We start from the raw sequence: 20,578 nt of genomic DNA, 5'->3' as shown, positions 1-20,578 counted from the left end.
TACAGACGATCCCATAACACAAATAGTTTACAGATCGAACGCTAATGTGTTCGAAATGATCTCGAAAATCGCGCCATTTTGATCGTAAAACGTCGTTCCCGTTCAATTATACGGGTGGTCCCGGGCAGGCAGTTATCCGGAACTCGCTGAACCGCTTCACTCCGCCCGCGGAGGGGACACACGGTTCGGCCGCTTCGCGGATTCGTCGAATCATCAGGTTTCCCCGTTCGCGATGGCACGTTGGCTCGTACACCGGTAGATAACCAACGATGGGGTTCGACCATCTTCGAAGGGCCGTCGCGGCAAATTTAACCAGGAAGGCGGAGCGAACCGTGGAGAAAGGAATTCTTTTCGGTCGTAACGGCCATTCGCGTTTCAGCGTAGCGGCCATTCCCGGGCATCCATGATGATACCACTGGCGCATCCTCCTCCCCCTCCACCTCCCCCTCCTCTTCTTTCACGGGTTTACCTGTGAACTCCGCCGGTGTGGTCGCGAAACGATGACCTATACCAGATGGGGCACCCAATGGAAGCTCCACGAGCGTTAAAATCCGGTTTCTGATACCCCAAAATGTGTCCAATGACGATCAGAAATAAAGAAACCAAAGTCCACGTATCACGAATTCTTGTTTCAACACTTTCAGGGAACTCTAATAACACGATTTCACTTAAAACTTTCGTCGTTGTTGTGATCGTTAGTTCAGAAATGACCCACGCGGAATTGGTATTTTAAATGATTGACCGTAGAAATGATCGGTGCCTGATTTTGTACAAAATTCCACGGGACGATGCTACGATCTATTCGATCGCGAACAAACGCCAATATCGTGCTATTGTTGCGTACATTGACCCATAACGTTGTGAGATCGGCTGGATGGTAGAAAAACTCTGATAACGAGTGGACTTGGACCCTCGACTAAATATGTAACAAGTTTGCTTTCGCGTACACACGAACCTAATTATTAAACGTTACGCCAGTCTGTGTTCTACGAATTCTTGTATCAAAAAATAGTAGTAAAGGAACGTAGATTTTAACGTTACGCAAGTTTTTTTTGTTGGAATTTGTTGCATAAAACGTTCCTCGAGTTTGGGATCGCCATCGAGTTAGCGTAACCAGAGGCTACGTTGACAGCGATGGCAAATGGCGGCGGAAAGAGGGGTTATGTGTGCGGACTGACGAACAGACGGGCCAAAGGAATAATGCAAACAAATGGATCGTCGATAGAGCAACCGTGAATCACCGTGGAGCGTGAGCTTATCGAGGAAAATTTATTGCTTGGGTCGAAGGTTTCCACGGTCTTTCTTTTTATCGGTCGAGGTGTTTTGTCCGTTCGAAGAAAAGATACCAGTCGCAAAGTCTCTTTTTTTTCTTCTACTATTGACCAACAAAGGACATTTGCCAAGCTGAAGGGACAATTTCGAAATACCGTGAGCAAATAGAATAGAAAATGGGGGCAAAAAAAACATTTTCGTAGGTATGGATTTTTCAATAATCGCGATTGAATTGATACTAGTAGCACTCGAGTGTTGACTAGCTTCGTTACGTGTTGAAAAATGGCGATCGTCTCTTTGCGTGAACTCCGACTCCTCTGCTCTTTCGTGACCTCGTCCGAAGGAACCGAAGGTCTACGAGAACGCGATTCTAACGCGTCGTCGAGGAAAACAACGATCCCGGTCGTTTTCCACTCTCAAAAAACCGCTGTGCGCTCGCACAAACAACAATGACTCCGCAAAATGGCAAAAATCGTGTCAGAAATACTTATGAAGCCCCAAAAAATAGAAAGGGATTTGGAAAATTTAGACACTTCTGAATTTTTAAATATTTTAAGCTCCGTTACACTTCTTGCATAACTTGGCCGCTTAAAACAACTGTTTAATTGCTATAAATTGGTATAATTGCTCGGTATAGGACATGATACTGCTGGAATTTTCAATGACTATTCTAAGAGGAGCAAATTCATCTATAAAGTACAAGAATTGCCTTGTATTAAAACTAGATGAATAGCTTTAGTAGTTCAATTGCTATCCAACAAAATATTCCCTTGGTACAGGGCATAATACTGCTACAATTTTCAATGACTATTCTAAGAGGAGCAAATGCATCTATAAAGCTCAAGAATTGCCTTCTATTAAAACTAAATGAATAGTTTTAGTAGTTTAATTGCTATCCAACAAAATATTCCCTTGGTACAGGACATAATACTGCTGGAATTTTCAATGACTAATCTAAGATTAGCAAATTCATCCACAAAGTATAAGAATTGCCTTCCACTAAAAGTATAACGTTTATAATAGACCTAATTACAACATTCTATATACGATTACTCGCTATATGCTCAAACAAGCATATTGAGACTACAATTTTTATTTTTACAACGCAAATTAACATAGAATTGACCAGAGCAAGAACATTGAAAATCTTATTATGAAGTATGAAGGATATCCTAGTGCCTACCCTATCGACTAAGGGTCAAAGTTCTGGTTTTGAAGGTGAATAAAAATCTATCCCTTTTCTCTGCGACTCTTCAGTGTTTGTACCTCAGAAACAAGCGCATAAAACCTAAAAAACAATAGTTATAGCAAGAAGTGTAACTCGAGACGATATAGTCTGAAATTTCGGTATTTCGTAACGGTTTTCGAGGTTCCTGGAAACGGAAGCTGCGGCAGCGACAGGATCACAGGCACCGCGGATCGAATGGGCCCGAGGGAACCGGCGATGACAGCCTACCGAGTTAGACGGCGTTATCGCTACCAGTGGCGGAGTTATCACTCTGATATCCAACGTATGTATATACATCCCCCACGATTGGCCCTCGGTCTTCAGTGACTCGCGGACCACCGGCCGGCAGTCGGTTCCACGAGAGGGACCCTCGAAACTCTTTTCCGTCGCGTCGATTCCATACGAGGTCATATAAAAAAAAAGAGAAAAGAAAAAAAAAATAAGAATCGCTCACCGTAGTCGCGTTGCCGTCGTTTCATCGTTTCGCCGTGGTCCTCGTCGTTGCTCCTCCTCCTCTTCATTCTCCGTTCCCCGTTCCTCCGTTCCCCGTCGATCCTTCCTCCTGATCGCGAACTGAATGACCCGTGGATCCGTTGAACTCTTCGTTTCCGCCGCGGTTACCCCCCCGGTTCGACACTGAACAATATCCTGCCCCGAACACGGTAACCGACGTTTCCTGCTCGAAGGTACGCGCGAACAAAGCGTCGTTCCCGCGCGACGTTGCACACGATCCCGTCGAGCCGCGATATATGGTGAAAACGAGGCAAAAAGTTTGGCAAATTCCGGCTAGAGGAGAGCACGCGTTGGCCACTGCTCTATGCTTGGAAGCGAGGCTGGTGTGTATTATGTACATAGAGGAGAACCACCGAGCAGAGTGGAACCGACAAAGAGAGAGAGAGAAAGAGTGCACGGTCGATAGAGAGAGAGGAGTCGTACGGGCGCGAGAGAGACGCGGGAACGCGAGTCCGTGGATGGTCGAGACAGATTCGGACGGAGGTACAGAGGAGTCAGATACCGTCCGATTTAATCGGATCGTCGGCTCGAAATCGGGACCGGGCATGTTCCAATTTGCGTAAGAACGAAACGGGAACAAAGAAACGTGTCCGTTGGAGGGACAAGGAGAAACGTTAAACTTCTCGAAGGGGGCACCTACGGCCTGTTGGCTGGACGGGGGAGTCTCGGTGGCCCCTGTGCTCGCGGACTTTGGTGGGGGCACCGCGAATAGCGCTAGGGAAAACTATTGCGCGCGGTGAACTCGATTCCGTCGACGTGGATCGTCGTAGCTCGATGTGCACGCACACAATGGCGCCGCGTCCGCGTTCGTGTGCGCCAATTCTCTCGGCTCGTCTCTGTCGCGAGAAGCGCATGCGCCTCTTCCTTCCTTTTCCTACGCGTTTTCCTTATCAGCCGGCACGGGGGATACACGCACGCCGCTGCCTCGCTCCGCCGTCCCACTCCTCCGCCGGCGTCCCACCCCTTCGCCCGCCGCGGATCCCCTCCTCTTCTCCTCCTCGTCGCACCGCGACGATCGCCGTTGCATTCGGACCTTTGTTTACCTACCTTCCGTTTCTACCCTCTCGACCCAAATTATTGGCCCGATCGTCGTGCACGATTTACGAGCTGCAACAAAAATAATCGGCTTAAACCCTTGCAACACCGCAATTCGAGCTTACAACTACGCGTTGTCTTCCAAGTTACTAGACTTGGGAACAAATAACATCGAAATGCTTCTGAACAAGTGTAATGAAAATCTAAAAAATGTAAATGTGATGCTTTCCAAGTTTTGTAATTTTCGAAGAATCCCCTAAACGAGTTTGGGAAGAAACATCCGGAGGAAAAATTTATTTGTTAACCTAAAAAAATCGATTCTATCTTTCGGATACTTCGATGTTATGATAGCTATTAGACGGCAATTGGAAAACGTTGACTCGACTAATATTTATCATTGTTTAGTCACGGGTTGCTATGACATCTCAATGGCGGGCAAGGTTCGTGCATACCGAATCTGTCCAACATAAATCTTGTCTCGATGACTCACGCAATTTTCCTTTCGGCTGGGTTCGTGCTAGACGTAAACAGATTACCTGCATCGATGGTAATACGCACGACGCATCCATAAACTGTCATCGCGGATGAGAAACACAAACTCGATGAACAAAGGGCAGAACTAAATTATCGTGAATCTCCGGTCGACTGTGTTTTTACATGATTCATGCCCGAAACGGATTTTTGGATTTTTTGGAAATTCATTTATTCTTAACCTTTTTCAGTATGAACTTTCACGAATAAATAATTAATTATTTCGAATTTCAAATCGTACAAACGGAAGTTTGAAAATATACTTTTACACACAAGCCCGCCATTTTGTTGGATTCGCCCCTGTTCAGATTTCAATGACACGTTTTGTACGAACAAAGAACACATAGAGAAGTTACGATTTAAAGCGGAGATGAACTATCCTAATAACAGATAACCTATAAGACCAACGTATAGCAATCTTTTCGGAAAGTTATTCGATCGAACGGTTAGATCCAGATAAAATGTTTGGGCAATGTCTTGTGCCCGTTCGAAGATCGTATTCCGCAAATGGAATCTCCTGTTCGATATCAAATATCGATCGATTGCTTCGGTCGGTCAAGGATAATCTGTTACCGGAAATACGTTGCTATCCAAGGACGAGTTTCTTCATTCATTTGTCTTTGATACAATCGATCGATCGAACGAACGCGTTCATTCATTCCATTCGTCGCATTGCACACGCGTTCCGCGAAAGCCATACCACGAAACCATCATCTAGGTACATATATCATAACCATAAATAATTGTTCCAGACAGCTTGATTTACTTACAAATTTCTTCGACACCATCGCATGCATGGTCACGTGGCTAAATCGAGGGAACGACATTCTCGAAATGTTCTGTGTTCGAATCTCTTGAAACGAATCATGTAAATCGAATACAACGTTCTTTCAACGGACGGACGAACGTTCAAAATCACTCCATAGACGAAATAATGGCGGTACGTTCCAGCGATAAAGCCTAACACGCAAAGGGGGCATCGCACGAATACTTCGATGGAGGTACGATAGAGGTCGACCGTCCCTACTTCCAAATCATCGAACTATACGAATAACGTATAAACAAAAACGTGGAATATGGAATCTGAAATAACGTCTCGAGCATTCCGTAGATCATAAATTAACAACAGACCGCGACATTAATGTTCGAACTTTCTTCGATTTACCTCGTACGCTAAATGTTCAAATATTGCCACTTTCATCGTGTTAATTACACCTATAATTGTATGCTAGATTGTTTCGTCCGTAACTATGTGATGCTTACATGGTACTTTAAATAAAACAGTTTAGTGTGACTGTAATTGGGTAGGTGGCAGTAAATGGGTCCTTTACCTCAAACTCGAGATGGCGTGCAAAATCACTAACCTTATGCCTACGCGAGCCCTTCGCATTTATACTTTGAAACCTATCTCCATCGTACGATAACAATTTTACTAACCTCTCTAATACATTATGCATACTATTCAAATACCGCAGTTTAGTACTTCGCGGGTATCAGACGTAACAGTATACTTGAAATTACATTTCGTTACACGGAAGTAGCAAAGGAAAGATAGTACCGTTGGAATTGAAATAAAAGTCGAATATAACTAAACGTTTAAACTTCTCGTAGTCTGTTTTGATTGACCGTTGATCATCGAAAGTCGAGAAAACCGCCTTACGATTCTCGACAGCATAATCTCGAACCTCGTTTTACCAACGCATCGGACAGATTCGAGTTCGCGTTGCTAACTTCTTTTAACGATCTCCCGCCTAATCGTGTATTGTTTGCTTCTGCGATACCGTCAGACGTTAGCAACTTTTCTTTTTTTTTTGCGTACCCTCGCGTCTGAGCAAAAAGAGCGACCGAATTATTCCACAGAAAAAAATGAACAAATTGTTGTTATCGCGCTCAACTACCACGACGCGTTTACGCCGTTATTTCATTCAAGGTAAAAGCGACTCGTCTTATAATTACGTGAAACAAAGATGGCCGATCAGACAACGGGTCAAAGGTCGTTTTCGTTCAACAACACGTGTTCTGTTCTTTCGAACGCGATACATGGACGAACGAACATCGTACAAGGGCTGTTGATAGGGTACAACGACGATCGAGTCATTAGAAATGCATTCACTATCAGCATTTGCACAAACATTTTTTTACTAACCTCGTTTCTAGCTGTTATGCTTCATATTTTTGTTTACTATTATCGAACGATACAGTTTTCACGTGGCCTCGCGAAATATTACGAGCAGAAAAAAATCATTAGGCTTCCACTCGATCCATTAAAAAATCGATAACGCCTACGAGTCGACGAACCGTATTATTTTTTACAAAAATTTTACAATCGATTACATTATAGCTAATTAGTCGTTTGAAAGAATCGAAGAGTCGGAAAAGGCCGGAGAGGTACGAGGAACGAAAAATTCTATCCTAAAACTGTTTCTCAATGTCAACTTTATTCTACCTTCGTTTGATCGTGTTCGATACGGGCTCGATTCTTCAATGAGTCATTTTAATACATTGTTTTTCACTTTTCTTTACTTTTCGCAGGACTTAAATCGCACTGACTTTAGCAATACACATTTTTTTTATTTTTCTTGTATCTCGAAACGCTTTCTTTCGAAATCATCAGCGTTTTCTTTGCGAGACAAATACCGAACCATTGTACCTGGTATTAACGATGCGGTTCCTAAATAGGCGAAATGAAGAAATAAATAACCGATGATTCATTGTTTTTCCGATTCGAATAAATGGATCGAACCGAACGTAAAATCTATATAGTTTATTCAAGTCTGACGGTCTCGACATAATGTGAATGGCAGTAGTAAAAACTTTTCAACGTTGACAATTCCTTAAACTCGATGTGATCTCGTAAAAAATATCGTTACAACATAGACTTCAAGGGTTTATGTGCTCGCATGCACGCACATTTGTATATGTATAGTTAAATTTAAGCGGTCTGCAGAAGCTGAAACATATTGCGATTCCAGGCATCGACTCGAGCGACGGGTTAAGTCAATCGATGTTAAACCCTTCGCTTAAATCCATTGCAACATGTTTCAACCCCCTGCAGTCCGCTTTAAACGAGAACCTCGTACTATTTCCCGGGAGTAGATATATTTTTATACACCTGTACACGCGGATGACGAATGTGCAGACTCGCTATATCTCTACGTCCAACGAAACTGGAATAAACATCGTAAAAACAACCGATAAAATTCAATAATTTATACTCGATATTCGAAACAATAAGCTACGCATGCCATAGAATTAAAGGAATATACACAACGCTCAAACCCTGTTGGTACGGTGTTTCTTTAATAAAAATAATCAAACAACACGATCATAGAAACACGATCGATGAACTGATGAGGTAATCAACAAAGGAAGGGGAATTGGATGAACATTATTGATACTAATTACAACGTTCTCTTAAGCGGAGTGCACAGAAATCGAGATACCCCCGTCGCTTTCCTTTCAATCGTTTGGCTAGATCACATACGCAACCATTATTGGACTACAGGATACCCTTAACCAATTATCAATCCACAGCCCAATCTAAATTGTTCTTTACTATGATTCATCATACCGCTTAACACAAACGTAAATGGCAACGGCTGTAATTTCTTTTCCAAGACAGCACCCACTGTCCAGTTCGAGTCGACGCTTCCTGCAATGAAAATTTTTAAGTACTCCAACGTCTCGACAACGAATTAGAACACGCAAGAAGGATACCGAACCTTTGAATATTAAATCTGCCTTGGGTAAATCAATTTGATAGGCAATGGTTCCAGTGGATTCCTGTATTCTACTAATAATATCTAATTCCACGCCAAATTGTAACTGTTGACTAGCTTTTTGATGAAAACAGAGATGGCAACCGGTCGTTCCTAACGAAACACAGATTCATTGCTAACAGTTTCGCAGTTGCATAAAAAAACACATAATGCTCTCTACGTACCTAGATTTGCACTTATTGTAGAATCTCCGTTTATATACCTTATGGCGGGTGAAACAGCGGCAACCTGACCTCCTGGTACGCCAGGACCCCGCTGATAGGCGACTTCAGCACCGAGAGCGACAGACGATGTTATGCTTTGAAGATACTGCATCACAAAAACACCTGGAAACAATTCCATGCCATGATCGTTTCCACGATTCTGCGTAATCGATTTTTACCTCGCGTGCTTACCAGAACCACTAAGTATATCTGGATTACCCACAGCCAAAGACACAGTGTAAGCATCGCCGCGATAATCTGTTGCCACTTGCACTGCAGTATATTTACTCTTTTGTACTTGAGTTGCTAATTTTCCTCTCAGTCTCTGACCAAACTGATGAATGATATTAGCATTAAGATTTCCACACGAATCGATATCACCTAATAAGACAGGATAAGCCTCCGAAGGTACCGGCTGCTTTGTACCAACGTACGTTGCACCAAACCTGAATAAAATGGAACGGCGTCATCAGCATCAGATCAAACTAAACGCAAAGATCCAATCGCATTTAACCTTACCTATATCCGGACGGTGCAAACGAGCTCATATTTATCGTATGAGAAATTTGAAAGTGATTACTAAGACCTTTGTTGAACATTAGTTTCGCTCCTTCGAAGTTTACAGGGAACACATCTGTATTTGAATGAAAATCATTGGTAAAACGCGTGTCATTGCTTTAGTAAGAATAAGGTGACAAAAACAGACAAAATAATAAGAAAGAAGTAAAAGAATCTAAGAAAGTATCGGCGATAAAAAGCAATAAACTAAACTGTACATACCTTTGCATTTCTTGTGAAGGTCCTCGATCGTGCCCGGATTTTCTAGACGATCCGATCCTTCGGTAGGTGTGATCAAACCCGTAGAAGTGTCTTGCTTTCCTAAATTCGTTACCAAACCTGGAGCTGGAGGTGGCGGCGGAGGTGGAGGAGGTCCAATGGCTGCTAATACGTTTCCCATTTCGTCGAATTTTATGCCTAACAATTTCTATGATTTTTGCTTTCGAAATGTGGATAGCAGATCGCTTGAACTGCTATACAGAACGTGAACCCTTATACGTGAACGATAAATACGTATTTACACAACAATCGTCGATGGAAAACCCTCGCGGTCAAACGAGTCGGCGTGCTTCTCCGTGAGTCGCCATTTGTAAAAGACAACCACTGCCGCCTAGACCACGAGATATGTATCTCTCTTTCTCGAACTACGGTTTCACATAGCAGCACGCCGGTGAATACTCAATGAACGACCGATCAATTTCCTAATTGTATTAATTTTTATATTTTAATTATACTATATATAAAACCATATTTCTATATCGACGTTACTACGGTTCCTGTCTTTGTTATAGTATGTGTTACGACCCCGACTTTATTGTTCATGCGTGAATATAGCTAGGTTATATTGCGCAACCATGTTCATGCTTAACTATGGAGGAAAAATGAAATCAGAAAACGCTTCAGTTGCGATATTGTTTGTTGTAAGATCAATAATATTCAGACTCACGACAAGCAATTTATTAAAAGAAAAATGCACGAGATATTTGTACGTTATTACGAAAACATCGTTACGCGTTGATCGGTTTAACATGCACAGGACCTTAAGTTAGAAACATCCGAACTTTCATTCCAATGTCGCTCTAGACTGTATGTAAGTAATGGATAGGATTTGAATCTATTCGAATCTCTGTTATAATACAATATACGTTCAAACTGATGCTAAATGATTCGAAATCCGCATTGTTTTAAATATTCTTTCATTGGACATAACCTTTATAGAGAATGCGACAGATCATGACCCAATGCGTTCAATGGAAAATTTTAATTGTCTATATTGTATATATCTAGTAATACATTAATATCTAAAGATTAAATGCACCAGCTGTACAAATTAATTAAACAAATTTTGAGGCAATGGCTAACAATTTTGTGTAATCTGCACCTTTGGCGTACGACTTCTCTTTCATCATTGTACGAAGGATATGTGGAATCGGTACATGAATTCTAGTACCCAAAGGTGTTCCATTGTCATCTATGAGAACTAAATTGTTGCTATCAAATTTTGGCACCTTTGCATTTTGATGTTTCTTCAGCCCGACCAATATACCTTTCTTCTTTTCACCTTTTATCGCAACTAACACTCTGTCTCCTACATTGTTTAAATAGGGAGATATAAAACTACCATCGAAGCCATTCCGCGATCAACTTACCAATAAGTCCTACGCCTTTTTTATTGTAAACATGTATACAGCGCGGTGGTTTTCCTTCCAACATAGCCTGCTTCCCAATTTCACTGTTATCCACTACTCTTAAGCGTGTTAGTTTAATTATTTGATTCGATATCGTTGATGTAGAAACGCTTCTAGATAAAATATTGAACGGCACGGGGCAAACAGACATTGCTGCAACGTTTTCTGGAAAATAGAAACATCGCGTTTTTTCATCAACAATGAGGTTATAAATATAAACTTCGTAAAATAAAAATCACATAAGTAACTTGTATAAAAGTAACTTCTTCGCCTAATTATACCTAATTTCAAAGCTCGTAAATGACTGGAAAACACAGAGTTGGTTTATCTTTAGTTTAAAAACGCGTTCAACAAATTTCAACGCGTTCACTCGGTTCGGAATTAAATAATTGTATGCTATGCGTTTAATCTCGATTCTGTTAATCTTATTTCGTTGTCACGTAATGTTAAGAGCATAACTCGGATAAATTGTTTGCAATCACCTTAAAACAACGGCAGATTTTTCAATGTTTAGATTCAATGTTTAGAACACCCGATCGAAGGTAAACGTTGAAACATAACCTACAAATTTTTTACAGAAATCACATTGTCTGCGAGCTATCATGGACAAAATACAACTGTACGGGAAATTAATAAAACAATTACGATCCGTTTATGAATTCCGAACGAGTTCGATATTCGTACGAAATTATAGCACAGAGAAAAGTTCGGATGAAACACCAACAAATACAGAGGATCAAAATGAAAATATTACGAAACCTAAACTATCTGGTTACGCGCAAGCTTTCGACAAATTTGAATCTATTATTCAAGAAGATAATATTTTAAAAACTCCGCAATCTCACACCTTTGCTTCGTTGCTTCGGCATTCAAAGTTTATGGATGTAAATATCATATATTTAATAACTTTGCGTAGTCTAATATTATTTCTGCAAATCATGTTATTGAAACAATGAAAAGAAAACATCGTTCGTATTTCTAATAACATTAATTAACATTTCAGTTAGGAGATCCCAACGGAAAGATCGTAGAAGGAGAAATTTTTCATGTTGTTGATGACGATCTATACGTAGACTTTGGATGGAAATTTCATTGCGTATGTCCAAGACCTAAAGTCGATTCTAGGTAAGATATAGTCAAAGTTGTAGTCCCGACAAATGTTAATTATTTTACTATTTTAGTATGTACGTCAGAGGTTCTAAAGTCAAATTAAGGATAAAAACATTGGAATTGTCCACGAGGTTCTTAGGAGCAACAACAGATTTAACCATTCTAGAAGCAGATTGTATTCTATTAAGTCTTATATCATCTCCGATGGAAAGGTTGTAAACATGAGATGAACATTTAATTGTACTATATAATAAATACTTAAATAACATATATGTGTTTTCTTTAATTGTTTTCCTGAATACACAAACTTGGAACAAGTACATATAAGATAATAAAGTTTTTCAATGATGATGTTGACTGTTTATTAATGTGATATATTTAAGTGATATATTTAATTGTGTACACAGTCATGTGCATGTACGAATGGTTGCATGCAAGCCCGTGCATGCATATACCTAGTAAACTTCTGGACGTTTCTACATGAGATTATACATGCATATATACACACATGTGGTAGGGATTATTTTTAGCATGCCCAGTCGTATTGTTTACTATGCTGTCGTGTACTGTAAACATTATAGAAAACACTGAAATAATTCCTTAGAATTATCAACGATTAGTTTTGTGGAAAGCAAATTTTCCTTATTACAAGGAACAAAATGGTACGGGCTTTTACACCATTTACGAAATAAATAACACGTCATCGAGCATAACCTGAAAATACATTTACATATTTTGTTTTACCGAAATTAAATGAATTATTATTAAATTGATTTGTTCATATGCAATTGTAGCAAACTGTTTGTTGCGGATGTTTCGAAACACTTTCAGACAACGAACGGAAGAACGTATTCGACGAAACGTTATGGATTTCTGTAGATGATTGCGTCGAAAATGGTATTAAAACCAATGAAACTAAGAAACAACTGAAATTAAGTCGTAGCATCGAATTAATTACAGGTGAAAAAGTGAGTCTGTTCTTTGGAACTCATCGTACAGTTAATTGTTCAGGATCAAATTTAAATTTCTCTTTTTTATTTTTAGATTGCGCAGTCTGACAAGAAATCTGTTAACTTGTGTAACAAATGTTTCCAGAATGTACAATTGTATATAAATTTGCGATCCCGACTGCTTTATTCGTTACGCTCGCTAAACGATAGGTCTGATTCGATTAACGAAGATGAATTCGGTTTAAGTATAGAACGTACAAAGGTATCTCAGAACGAAAAGGATAATCAATTAAAGGAAAATGTGAATTCGATCAGCGATAAAGTATCGAACAACAGAATTATAATTGAAGATGTGATTAACGTCGATGAGACAAGCATGCCTTTAGATTTTAATTCGCAGTTATTCGATCAAGAAACTGAGATTGAACTGCAAAATGATCAAGAGAACGATACATTGACTGATTTGGAGAACTCTAACACTGATTCAAACCCTTCCATATCCAAGGAGATGATTTTAAAAATTCAGGATAACGACATAGAATCGGAGATAGATGTATGCTCTGGAGAGGACGAGGAAGTATTAGAATTAGATCATCAATGCGAAAGAACCAATATTGTGGAAATTAGCACTTCTTCCGAATCTGATATAGAAGTCTGCGATTATGAACCGATCGGAAAGAGAATGAAAAATTATCACGCATTTTCGCCTCGTTTGCTTTATTAATTTTTCCTCCTTCGATCTTTATGATCTCTATTGATCTTATGTAAAATAAGGACACGTTATTTGGTACAAATTTCCACGTTTGATGTACGATATTAAAAATACTGTACAGTTCAAAACAAAATGTATCGCTACGATTTAAACTATTGTACATTCTATGTATTTATTATATATAAAAATTGTTTAACATGTTACAACTATGTAATACATTTATTATCACCCAACACCAAATAGAATGTTAGACTATACTCGAGTCAAAATGAATCCCAAGTCTACGTTTCGAACAATGATCGATCAGTTTCTATTTGACTATAAATTTTAATGTGACGAATTTTAAAATAGCATTTTTGATTTATCACATACTTTCCTTCACGTTGAAACGTGTTGGCCCATTAGCTCAGTTGGTTAGAGCGTCGTGCTAATAACGCGAAGGTCGCGGGTTCGATCCCCTCATGGGCCAAATTTTTTTTTTTTCAATGAAAAAATGATTGCTTACGAAATACACGCTAAATTATATAACCACGTTGGTAAATAAAAGAGAAACAAAAATGCCTGATAAGGGTATCATGAATTAGGCTACTACTGTTCGTGCATATGAATTGAAAGCCGTGTATGCATTATCTTATCTACATGCAGTGACTTGTAGTAATATATGTGTATAACCTTTCGATAAAACTTTTCGGTGATGATCATGTTTATCTTCGTTGTTTACCATACGTATAAGCATGATCTAGAACGACATTCGTTATTCTTTGCCGCGTTATGTTATAGGACAAGAACATGTATCGAATTGAAAAAATGAAGGCTCTATTTATGCAGTAAGTAAACTACAAAAAATAGTTCCGATTTACTGTACAAGCATCTAAAATTATTACATATTTATTATTGTCCAGGTGGAGCGTGCTATTTCCAAAGGTACAAAATTTGCATTGCTCAAGAATCTCAACAAACAAATTTAACAAAGTGAGAATTAACTTGTTGTTTACGATTTTGTAAATAATTCTATGTTTATCAATTATAATCGTTTGTGTTATAGATTCTTATTGCAAATAGAGGGGAGATAGCATGCCGTGTTATAAGAACAGCCAAGAAACTGGGAATAAGAACCGTCGCTGTTTACAGCGATGCGGATCGTCATTCTATGCACGTAGAGCAAGCGGATGAAGCTTATCGCATCGGTCCTGCGTCTTCTAGCCAGAGTTACTTGCGGCAGGATAAAATCATATCTATAGCAAAAACTTCAAAATGTCAAGCGATACACCCTGGCTACGGATTCCTCTCGGAAAATGCAGAATTTGCGGAGGTTTGTGAGAAGGAGAACATTATATTTATCGGACCTCCAGCAAATGCAATTAAAAACATGGGAATAAAAAATGTTTCGAAAGCTATGATGATCGATGCTGGAGTTCCTGTTATAGCCGGTACAGTCCACTTGATTAAAAGTATACAACGACGCGCATAAAATTATTATCAACGTGCTATGTTTGTTGCCAACGAATGCAGGATACCACGGAGACGACCAATCCGATGGAACCTTGCTACTGAAAGCTAGAGAAATAGGTTTTCCGTTAATGTTAAAGGCTGTACGCGGCGGAGGAGGAAAAGGAATGAGAATTGTTTTAAAAGAATCAGAGTTCGCAGAGGCTTTGGAAGGTGCAAGAACCGAATCTGAAAAAGCATTTGGAGATTCTGCAATTTTGATCGAGCAATATGTCAGTGAACCGAGACACGTCGAAGTACAAGTCTTTGCCGATAAACACGGAAACGTCGTTCACTTGTTCGAAAGGGATTGTTCCGTTCAAAGAAGACATCAGAAGATTATCGAAGAAGCTCCTGCAGTACGTATGTCCGGTTTACGAAAGTTCATAGTCGTACAGTTACAAATGTCTAATGATCATGATCACAATAGCCAGGTATCTCGGCAGATTTAAGATTGGACTTAGGTATGACGGCAGTTCGAGCTGCGAAAGCAGTAGGATACGTTGGCGCGGGTACTGTCGAATTTATAATGAACCGCGACGCGAACACCTTCCATTTTATGGAAATGAACACGCGTCTTCAAGTGGAGCATCCTATTACGGAGGCAATTACGGGGCTGGATTTGGTCGAATGGCAATTACGAGTTGCTACGGGCGAAGAACTCCCGCTAAATCAAGAACAGATCAATTTCCATGGACACGCGTTTGAGGCAAGGATTTACGCCGAGGTGAGTGAATTAGTTTTTTTACGAATGGCTTGATTGTTTGTTTCGATTACAGAATAAGGTAAATCTATGTTTCTTTGTAACTGCGTGGTTTGTGGATAGCGATATTGCTCGTAGCTTATTTGTTTTTTGCTTGAGTTTGTACGTCGTTGCAATAAATCATAGAATCCAAGGAACGGTTTCCTACCAGGAGCTGGGCATCTGTCGTACTTGAGAGTTCCGGAAGTCGTGTCAAAGACAGTTCGAGTCGAGACCGGAGTTCGCGAGAAAGACGAAGTATCGGTACATTATGACCCGATGATCGCAAAACTGGTTGTCTGGGGAAAAGATAGAGGAGAAGCATTGGCCATACTTAGATCAAAGCTGAACGGATACAATGTAAGCATTGAAAGTTTTAAGACTCCAAGAAGTTTCACCATTTTACTGTGTTTTCAGATTGCCGGGCTCGACACTAATATAGAATTCATCAAAGATTTATGCTCTCATCCTAGCTTTCAACAAGGTCAAGTGCATACAGGGTTCATAGAAGAACATTATCAAGACCTGTTTCCCAAGTTAAAAGTGCCGAGCGAAGTTGCGGTGCAAGCTGCTCTTGCTTCAATACTTTACGAAGATATGCGCTCTTTACAGTCTTCTCTTACAACTTCCGATCCTTTCAGTCCTTTCGCGACTGAAACCGGAGCTAGATTGAACCATTCTTTAACGCGAACTTTTCGTTTTAACGTTTCTGGGGACGATGTCGAGATTGAAGTAAGATACGTCGAACCTGAGGTGTATCGTATGAGAGTCGGTAAGATTGGTCCTTGGAGAAGAGTAACAGGTGCATTAAAGAAAAGGAAAAACTCGTTAGAATTATCTATTGAAATTGACGAATGGATCACCCGGACGACAGTAACTAAAATTCATAACAAATTACATTTATTCACCAAGGTTAGCCGATTCGTTTCATAGACACCCCAATCTAAAAACATTCAAAAATGCCTTAAATCGAATTTTTTTTGTCACAGGATCGCGAATGGCAGTTCGAAGAGCCTACTATGAAATTTTTGTCCAATTTTGAAGGTAACAATGTCGAAACAGATCCATATAAGGCTCTAAGTCCTATGCCGGGCTTCGTAGAGAAATTATTCGTCGCCGAAGGAGACGTTGTAAAGATCGGCGACGCTTTGCTTGTTATTAATGCCATGAAGATGGAAGTACGTTTATGTCTTTCGTGATCAATTTTCAATATGGCGGCCAAACTCAAAAGATAACATTCCGTTTGTTCACAGCATACTATCAGAGCATCCATAAATGCCACCGTCGAGAAGGTGTCGTGTTCAATAGGAGATAACGTGCCCAAAAATAAAATTCTCGTCAAGTTAGCTAATTCTGCGTCTTAGAGTGTAAAAATTAAAAGTTATATTTGTTATACTTGTCGTGTAATTTATTTGTAATACCCATCCTTAACTTAGATTAAAGCAAAAGACAACAATATTTTATATTTTTATATATACGTATATACACGTGTCTTAAAATGTAATAATGCGTATTTAATAAATAATCTGTTCGTTGGATTGATAATTTACTACAAAGTTTAAATAACTCCATAGCGTTTCAACGACGCGAGAATTAGAAACTTGCCAAGAAGAAGGAACTTATTTGGTACACTGTATTCTCCAATATTATTCTGATAGTTATTATTTATAGATCTCTGTGTACGTACTGAAATGTGTCCGTTGCAAAAGTTGTGGAAAGTTCATAGACGTCCGATTCGAGTAACCGAACTGTTCGAATTCATGGTTTGTTTGTGATCGCCGAATGCGCGCCAAAAGCTGTTTGTTTTCAACGAGAAACGATTCGAAGGGTAGCAAAATTTTTCCAGGAAAATTGACGAAGTAAATCAGTGAAAAATGAATAGCTTTCGATCACCGATGAGCTGTATTTCTCCCAATGCAAGGTAAAATATTAAATTTGAAGAAACGATGGTGAAAGAAGGTTAGGAAGCCGGTTGTTTGTTAAATAATTTTATTCGCAGAGTTTTGACCGCCAAGCCTCAGGTAGAACGAACATTGGACGTGAGACAGATGCAAAATAAAGCTAGAAACAGCATCACATGGTTTTTCATCAATAGCTCTTTACTTGGGATCATCGTTTTCGACATGTGAGGGATTCATTTTTTGTCAACGATAATGACGAATGTATTATTTCTCGTATATTTTACAGATTGTACGGAGGTGCAGCGTACAAACCGTTTTGTTGGGTCGAATGGTGTCTAGCCTCTATATTTGCATTAAATGCCCTTTACCATATAATAAGATACACGTGGACAAGTCTCACTTTACAGCCGGTTATACTAAGTCCTAAGCAAAGACGTTTACTGGGAGTGTCGGAGGACGATCCCATTTTTAAGAACGAAGTTTCATCGCCTCAGAAAACATCGGAGCCAATATTTCCTTTGAACTTGTCGTGCATAAGTCTCAATAGGCGGTTAACGCCTCTTGGTTCTCCGGGGTTAAGCGAATCTAGTACGAAAGCTTTATTCTTTGCATTACAACGTTGTTAAAAATCTTTTATATTGCATAGAAACTTTTTTTCAAGAGAATTTTTCAACACTGAGTCCGTTCTTCAAGTACAGTAGCCCGATGTCTGAAAAATCGCAATGCAGTCCCAATGGATCGTTCAACAAATCTTTCAATATTTCGACGAACGGGAATCTAACTAGCGAAGAACTGATTCAAAGCGAGAAAGAGTTACAAAATTATTTGGACGAAACACGCCAAAGGAAGCATGTTCTCTCCACTGATATCGATCAGCCCTCGAATCTGCTTAGCTCGTTTTGGTCGCATCCCGCGATCAGAAGCCCCGGAGAAGTTTCTCCATTGCTAAGAAGATGTGCTTACCAATTAGCACCAATTGTTGGTAATACTATACGTGAACTGCATAAATAAGTATAGCATAAACGTACATTATTAAACTTTACAATTATTAGGAGATTCAGAAATATGGTAAATATGTACAGTATTGGAAAGAAAAGGAAGAATTAAAATAAATAATTATACGCCCGAGAGGAACTTTACCATACCTTGAACATATAGAATAAAATTTGTTCAAATTATTTTGTATCATTGTTTAATAATCTATGCTTGTGTGTGCTATACTTATCAGTCTCGTTTGTTTTGATTTGCTAATTCTTATTTTTTAGATAAATCAAAGTCGATCAGCCCTGGGACAGAAGAGGGAAACTCGCCTAGAGGTATGTTCGGTGTACCCGACGTCTGGAGGAAATACAGAATCGATCCAAACAAAGTAAACGAGTGGGCGGCTAATCTTCGCGTAGTAAGTCGAAACAGATACATTTTGAACCTTTGGTAGATGAAAATACCGTTAGTTTATTAACGAAAAGTTCTAATCGTTCTAGTGGATCAATAAAACAGTTGTCGAACGAGTAGCCGCCGAGATCGATAACGTCAGCTCGGCACTGGTTCGTCACGGATTGAGCGATTCTCAACCAGGACACGTTGGATTAGACAGATTACGAAAACTTGCTCAAGCGCCATTTTTAGTCACAGCTATTCCTACTCTGCCGACTTTAGTGCCTTTCCTGGAACTTTCCAACAATCAAGAGTATTTGGTCAATAGGATCAAGATTCTTGCAACGGGAGGTTCTATGAGCGAATTCAAATGGAACAGCGGAGGTCCACACAATGGCAAAGATTGGGATACCAGTTTGCCGACTGATTCAGCGGTAATTTGATCTCTACCGAACGAATGGAACGTTGTCACAGTAATGATATTATTTTTGCAGATAATCATGCATTTAGTGTCGACGTACATGGACACGCAACTGGAAGCTCCGTTGGATCAACCAGATGCCCGACCCTTTACATCAAGATACATGGCTAGATCTGGAATGTCTTTGCCGCGTAGCAAGGGGCCCGTGATAGTGTGTCAATCTATAAATCCACCGCATTATTGTCTGGCGCATTCCGGAGACGCTACTCCAAACGATTATGAAGAAATACAACGGGTGAGTACCAGAGATCACCGTTATGAACGCATATTAAAATACACGTGGTACGTTAACTCTGTATTGAGGAATCAAGGATCCGTAGAACTTGTCTTTTGTTTTATTTTTCAGGGTAGAAACAACTTGTTTCATATGCTTCTGTTGTTTCTGTACATCGTTAAAACGAGAGATCATGGCATGTTAGGTCGCGTTAATTTAGGCACGTCAGGCATAAACGTCCTTTGGGTAATCGATGGTTGAACAACACTTTTTGATAAAAACGAATATTGTGCCATACCGCGAACTACTAATATCAAAAACTGACCATCGAACGCGTACAATACTTCTTCCTTAACTGTACACTGCCGAACGGATCATTTATCTTTAACAGCGTTGTACAGAAACTTTTCAATTTCGCACAACCATTGCAGGAATGGCTGTTGTTGTTTAATTCGGACCAAAAACGAGGGGAAGCAGAAATGTTTCAATACTACGAATGCTTTATTCACAATACTTACGTCTATGTACAAAGAAATCATAAAACACGATCCGTATCTAGCGAAACTGAATTTTCACTTATTTAATACGCCGCAGTATAACAAATGTATGGCCGCTGCTGGCAGGCCACTTTTGTTTCGTTCCTTATATTTTGCGAATTATTGAGTGTACTTATCGCGCACGAAATGTGACAAGACTCACAGAACGCTTTGCAGGATTTTTCAAAAATGGAACGGAGTCGATCGAATAAATGCGTAGATGTAACGACGGATCGCAAAAAAAAAAAATAACTGCATTCCTA

General features: G+C 39.7%; 6 protein-coding genes and 1 non-coding gene across 11 annotated transcripts in view; 4 read left to right on the top strand and 3 right to left on the bottom strand.

The window, feature by feature from the left end:
• The window catches only part of LOC122398795 (box A-binding factor-like), a 70,729-nt gene extending 65,261 nt beyond the window's left edge, over positions 1-5,468 (bottom strand). For both annotated transcript variants that reach the window (XM_043398998.1, XM_043399007.1), the window contains exons 1-2: positions 5,350-5,468; positions 2,955-4,120 (exon numbers count right to left, since the gene is read on the bottom strand). In XM_043398998.1, coding sequence (XP_043254933.1) covers positions 2,955-3,021 — 67 coding nt within the window. In that variant the 5' untranslated portion in view covers positions 3,022-4,120; positions 5,350-5,468. The remainder of the gene's footprint in view (positions 1-2,954; positions 4,121-5,349) is intronic.
• Positions 5,469-7,057: 1,589 nt separating this feature from the next.
• On the bottom strand, positions 7,058-9,906 carry LOC122404425 (mitochondrial import receptor subunit TOM40 homolog 1). The gene is made up of 6 exons (XM_043408367.1): positions 9,342-9,906; positions 9,081-9,195; positions 8,754-9,007; positions 8,523-8,684; positions 8,302-8,451; positions 7,058-8,231 (listed from the first exon to the last, which is right to left on the bottom strand). The coding sequence occupies exons 1-6, from the start codon at positions 9,517-9,519 to the stop codon at positions 8,092-8,094; spliced, it is 999 nt and encodes a 332-aa protein (XP_043264302.1). The 5' UTR covers positions 9,520-9,906; the 3' UTR covers positions 7,058-8,091.
• Positions 9,907-10,266: 360 nt separating this feature from the next.
• LOC122404426 (39S ribosomal protein L14, mitochondrial) lies at positions 10,267-11,785 on the bottom strand. 4 transcript variants are annotated; one of them, XM_043408368.1, is made up of 3 exons: positions 11,655-11,785; positions 10,769-10,972; positions 10,267-10,707 (listed from the first exon to the last, which is right to left on the bottom strand). In XM_043408368.1, exons 1-3 carry the CDS (start codon positions 11,674-11,676, stop codon positions 10,454-10,456), a joined length of 480 nt encoding a protein of 159 aa, XP_043264303.1. In that variant the 5' UTR covers positions 11,677-11,785; the 3' UTR covers positions 10,267-10,453. The 4 variants fall into 4 exon arrangements, with proteins under 4 accessions (XP_043264303.1, XP_043264306.1, XP_043264305.1 ...); XM_043408371.1 differs by lacking the exon at positions 11,655-11,785 and adding an exon at positions 11,089-11,253 and having other exon boundaries at positions 10,272-10,707; XM_043408370.1 differs by lacking the exon at positions 11,655-11,785 and adding an exon at positions 11,271-11,391 and having other exon boundaries at positions 10,274-10,707.
• A 655-nt stretch (positions 11,786-12,440) lies between these two features.
• Positions 12,441-13,707, top strand: LOC122401419. Its single transcript, XM_043403534.1, has 3 exons — positions 12,441-12,579; positions 12,712-12,885; positions 12,962-13,707. Exons 1-3 carry the CDS (start codon positions 12,577-12,579, stop codon positions 13,589-13,591), a joined length of 807 nt encoding a protein of 268 aa, XP_043259469.1. The 5' UTR covers positions 12,441-12,576; the 3' UTR covers positions 13,592-13,707.
• A 267-nt stretch (positions 13,708-13,974) lies between these two features.
• Trnai-aau lies at positions 13,975-14,048 on the top strand. Its single transcript has one exon. It is a non-coding gene; the product is annotated as a tRNA-Ile (tRNA).
• A 52-nt stretch (positions 14,049-14,100) lies between these two features.
• LOC122403413 (methylcrotonoyl-CoA carboxylase subunit alpha, mitochondrial) lies at positions 14,101-17,173 on the top strand. The gene is made up of 9 exons (XM_043406925.1): positions 14,101-14,406; positions 14,482-14,551; positions 14,625-15,009; positions 15,092-15,426; positions 15,498-15,794; positions 15,957-16,169; positions 16,227-16,721; positions 16,799-16,987; positions 17,063-17,173. The coding sequence occupies exons 1-9, from the start codon at positions 14,369-14,371 to the stop codon at positions 17,171-17,173; spliced, it is 2,133 nt and encodes a 710-aa protein (XP_043262860.1). The 5' UTR covers positions 14,101-14,368.
• Positions 17,174-17,514: 341 nt separating this feature from the next.
• LOC122403378 (transmembrane protein 209) lies at positions 17,515-20,185 on the top strand. The gene is made up of 8 exons (XM_043406877.1): positions 17,515-17,730; positions 17,809-17,934; positions 17,997-18,298; positions 18,372-18,692; positions 18,976-19,109; positions 19,192-19,518; positions 19,579-19,800; positions 19,912-20,185. Exons 1-8 carry the CDS (start codon positions 17,684-17,686, stop codon positions 20,038-20,040), a joined length of 1,608 nt encoding a protein of 535 aa, XP_043262812.1. The 5' UTR covers positions 17,515-17,683; the 3' UTR covers positions 20,041-20,185.
• Positions 20,186-20,578: the final 393 nt, after the last annotated feature.

This window comes from Colletes gigas, unplaced genomic scaffold (genome assembly GCF_013123115.1).
Source record: "Colletes gigas isolate AHSC1104 unplaced genomic scaffold, ASM1312311v1 Colletes_gigas_Sc00002, whole genome shotgun sequence".
Classification (NCBI taxonomy): Eukaryota; Metazoa; Arthropoda; class Insecta; order Hymenoptera; family Colletidae; genus Colletes; species Colletes gigas.
This window is presented reverse-complemented; position numbering and strand designations above follow the sequence as displayed.

Excerpts from the sequence above, each read along its gene's own strand:
- LOC122404425 (XM_043408367.1), bottom strand. The coding sequence starts at position 9,519 with ATGGGAAACGTATTAGCAGCCATTGGACCTCCTCCACCTCCGCCGCCA. Across the intron at positions 8,685-8,753 it reads AGATATACTTAGTGGTTCTG|GTGTTTTTGTGATGCAGTAT; the intron begins GTAAGCACGCGA and ends AATTGTTTCCAG. Across the intron at positions 8,232-8,301 it reads GGCAGATTTAATATTCAAAG|GAAGCGTCGACTCGAACTGG; the intron begins GTTCGGTATCCT and ends TTTTCATTGCAG.
- LOC122404426 (XM_043408368.1), bottom strand. The coding sequence starts at position 11,676 with ATGCCGAAGCAACGAAGCAAAG. Across the intron at positions 10,973-11,654 it reads GCCGAAGCAACGAAGCAAAG|AAAACGTTGCAGCAATGTCT; the intron begins GTGTGAGATTGC and ends TCTATTTTCCAG. Across the intron at positions 10,708-10,768 it reads AAAAGGCGTAGGACTTATTG|GAGACAGAGTGTTAGTTGCG; the intron begins GTAAGTTGATCG and ends TAAACAATGTAG.
- LOC122401419 (XM_043403534.1), top strand. Across the intron at positions 12,886-12,961 it reads AATTAATTACAGGTGAAAAA|ATTGCGCAGTCTGACAAGAA; the intron begins GTGAGTCTGTTC and ends TTTTATTTTTAG.
- LOC122403413 (XM_043406925.1), top strand. The coding sequence starts at position 14,369 with ATGTATCGAATTGAAAAAATGAAGGCTCTATTTATGCA. Across the intron at positions 14,552-14,624 it reads CAACAAACAAATTTAACAAA|ATTCTTATTGCAAATAGAGG; the intron begins GTGAGAATTAAC and ends TTTGTGTTATAG. Across the intron at positions 16,988-17,062 it reads TTAATGCCATGAAGATGGAA|CATACTATCAGAGCATCCAT; the intron begins GTACGTTTATGT and ends GTTTGTTCACAG.
- LOC122403378 (XM_043406877.1), top strand. The coding sequence starts at position 17,684 with ATGAATAGCTTTCGATCACCGATGAGCTGTATTTCTCCCAATGCAAG. Across the intron at positions 19,110-19,191 it reads GGGCGGCTAATCTTCGCGTA|TGGATCAATAAAACAGTTGT; the intron begins GTAAGTCGAAAC and ends TAATCGTTCTAG. Across the intron at positions 19,801-19,911 it reads ATTATGAAGAAATACAACGG|GGTAGAAACAACTTGTTTCA; the intron begins GTGAGTACCAGA and ends TTTATTTTTCAG.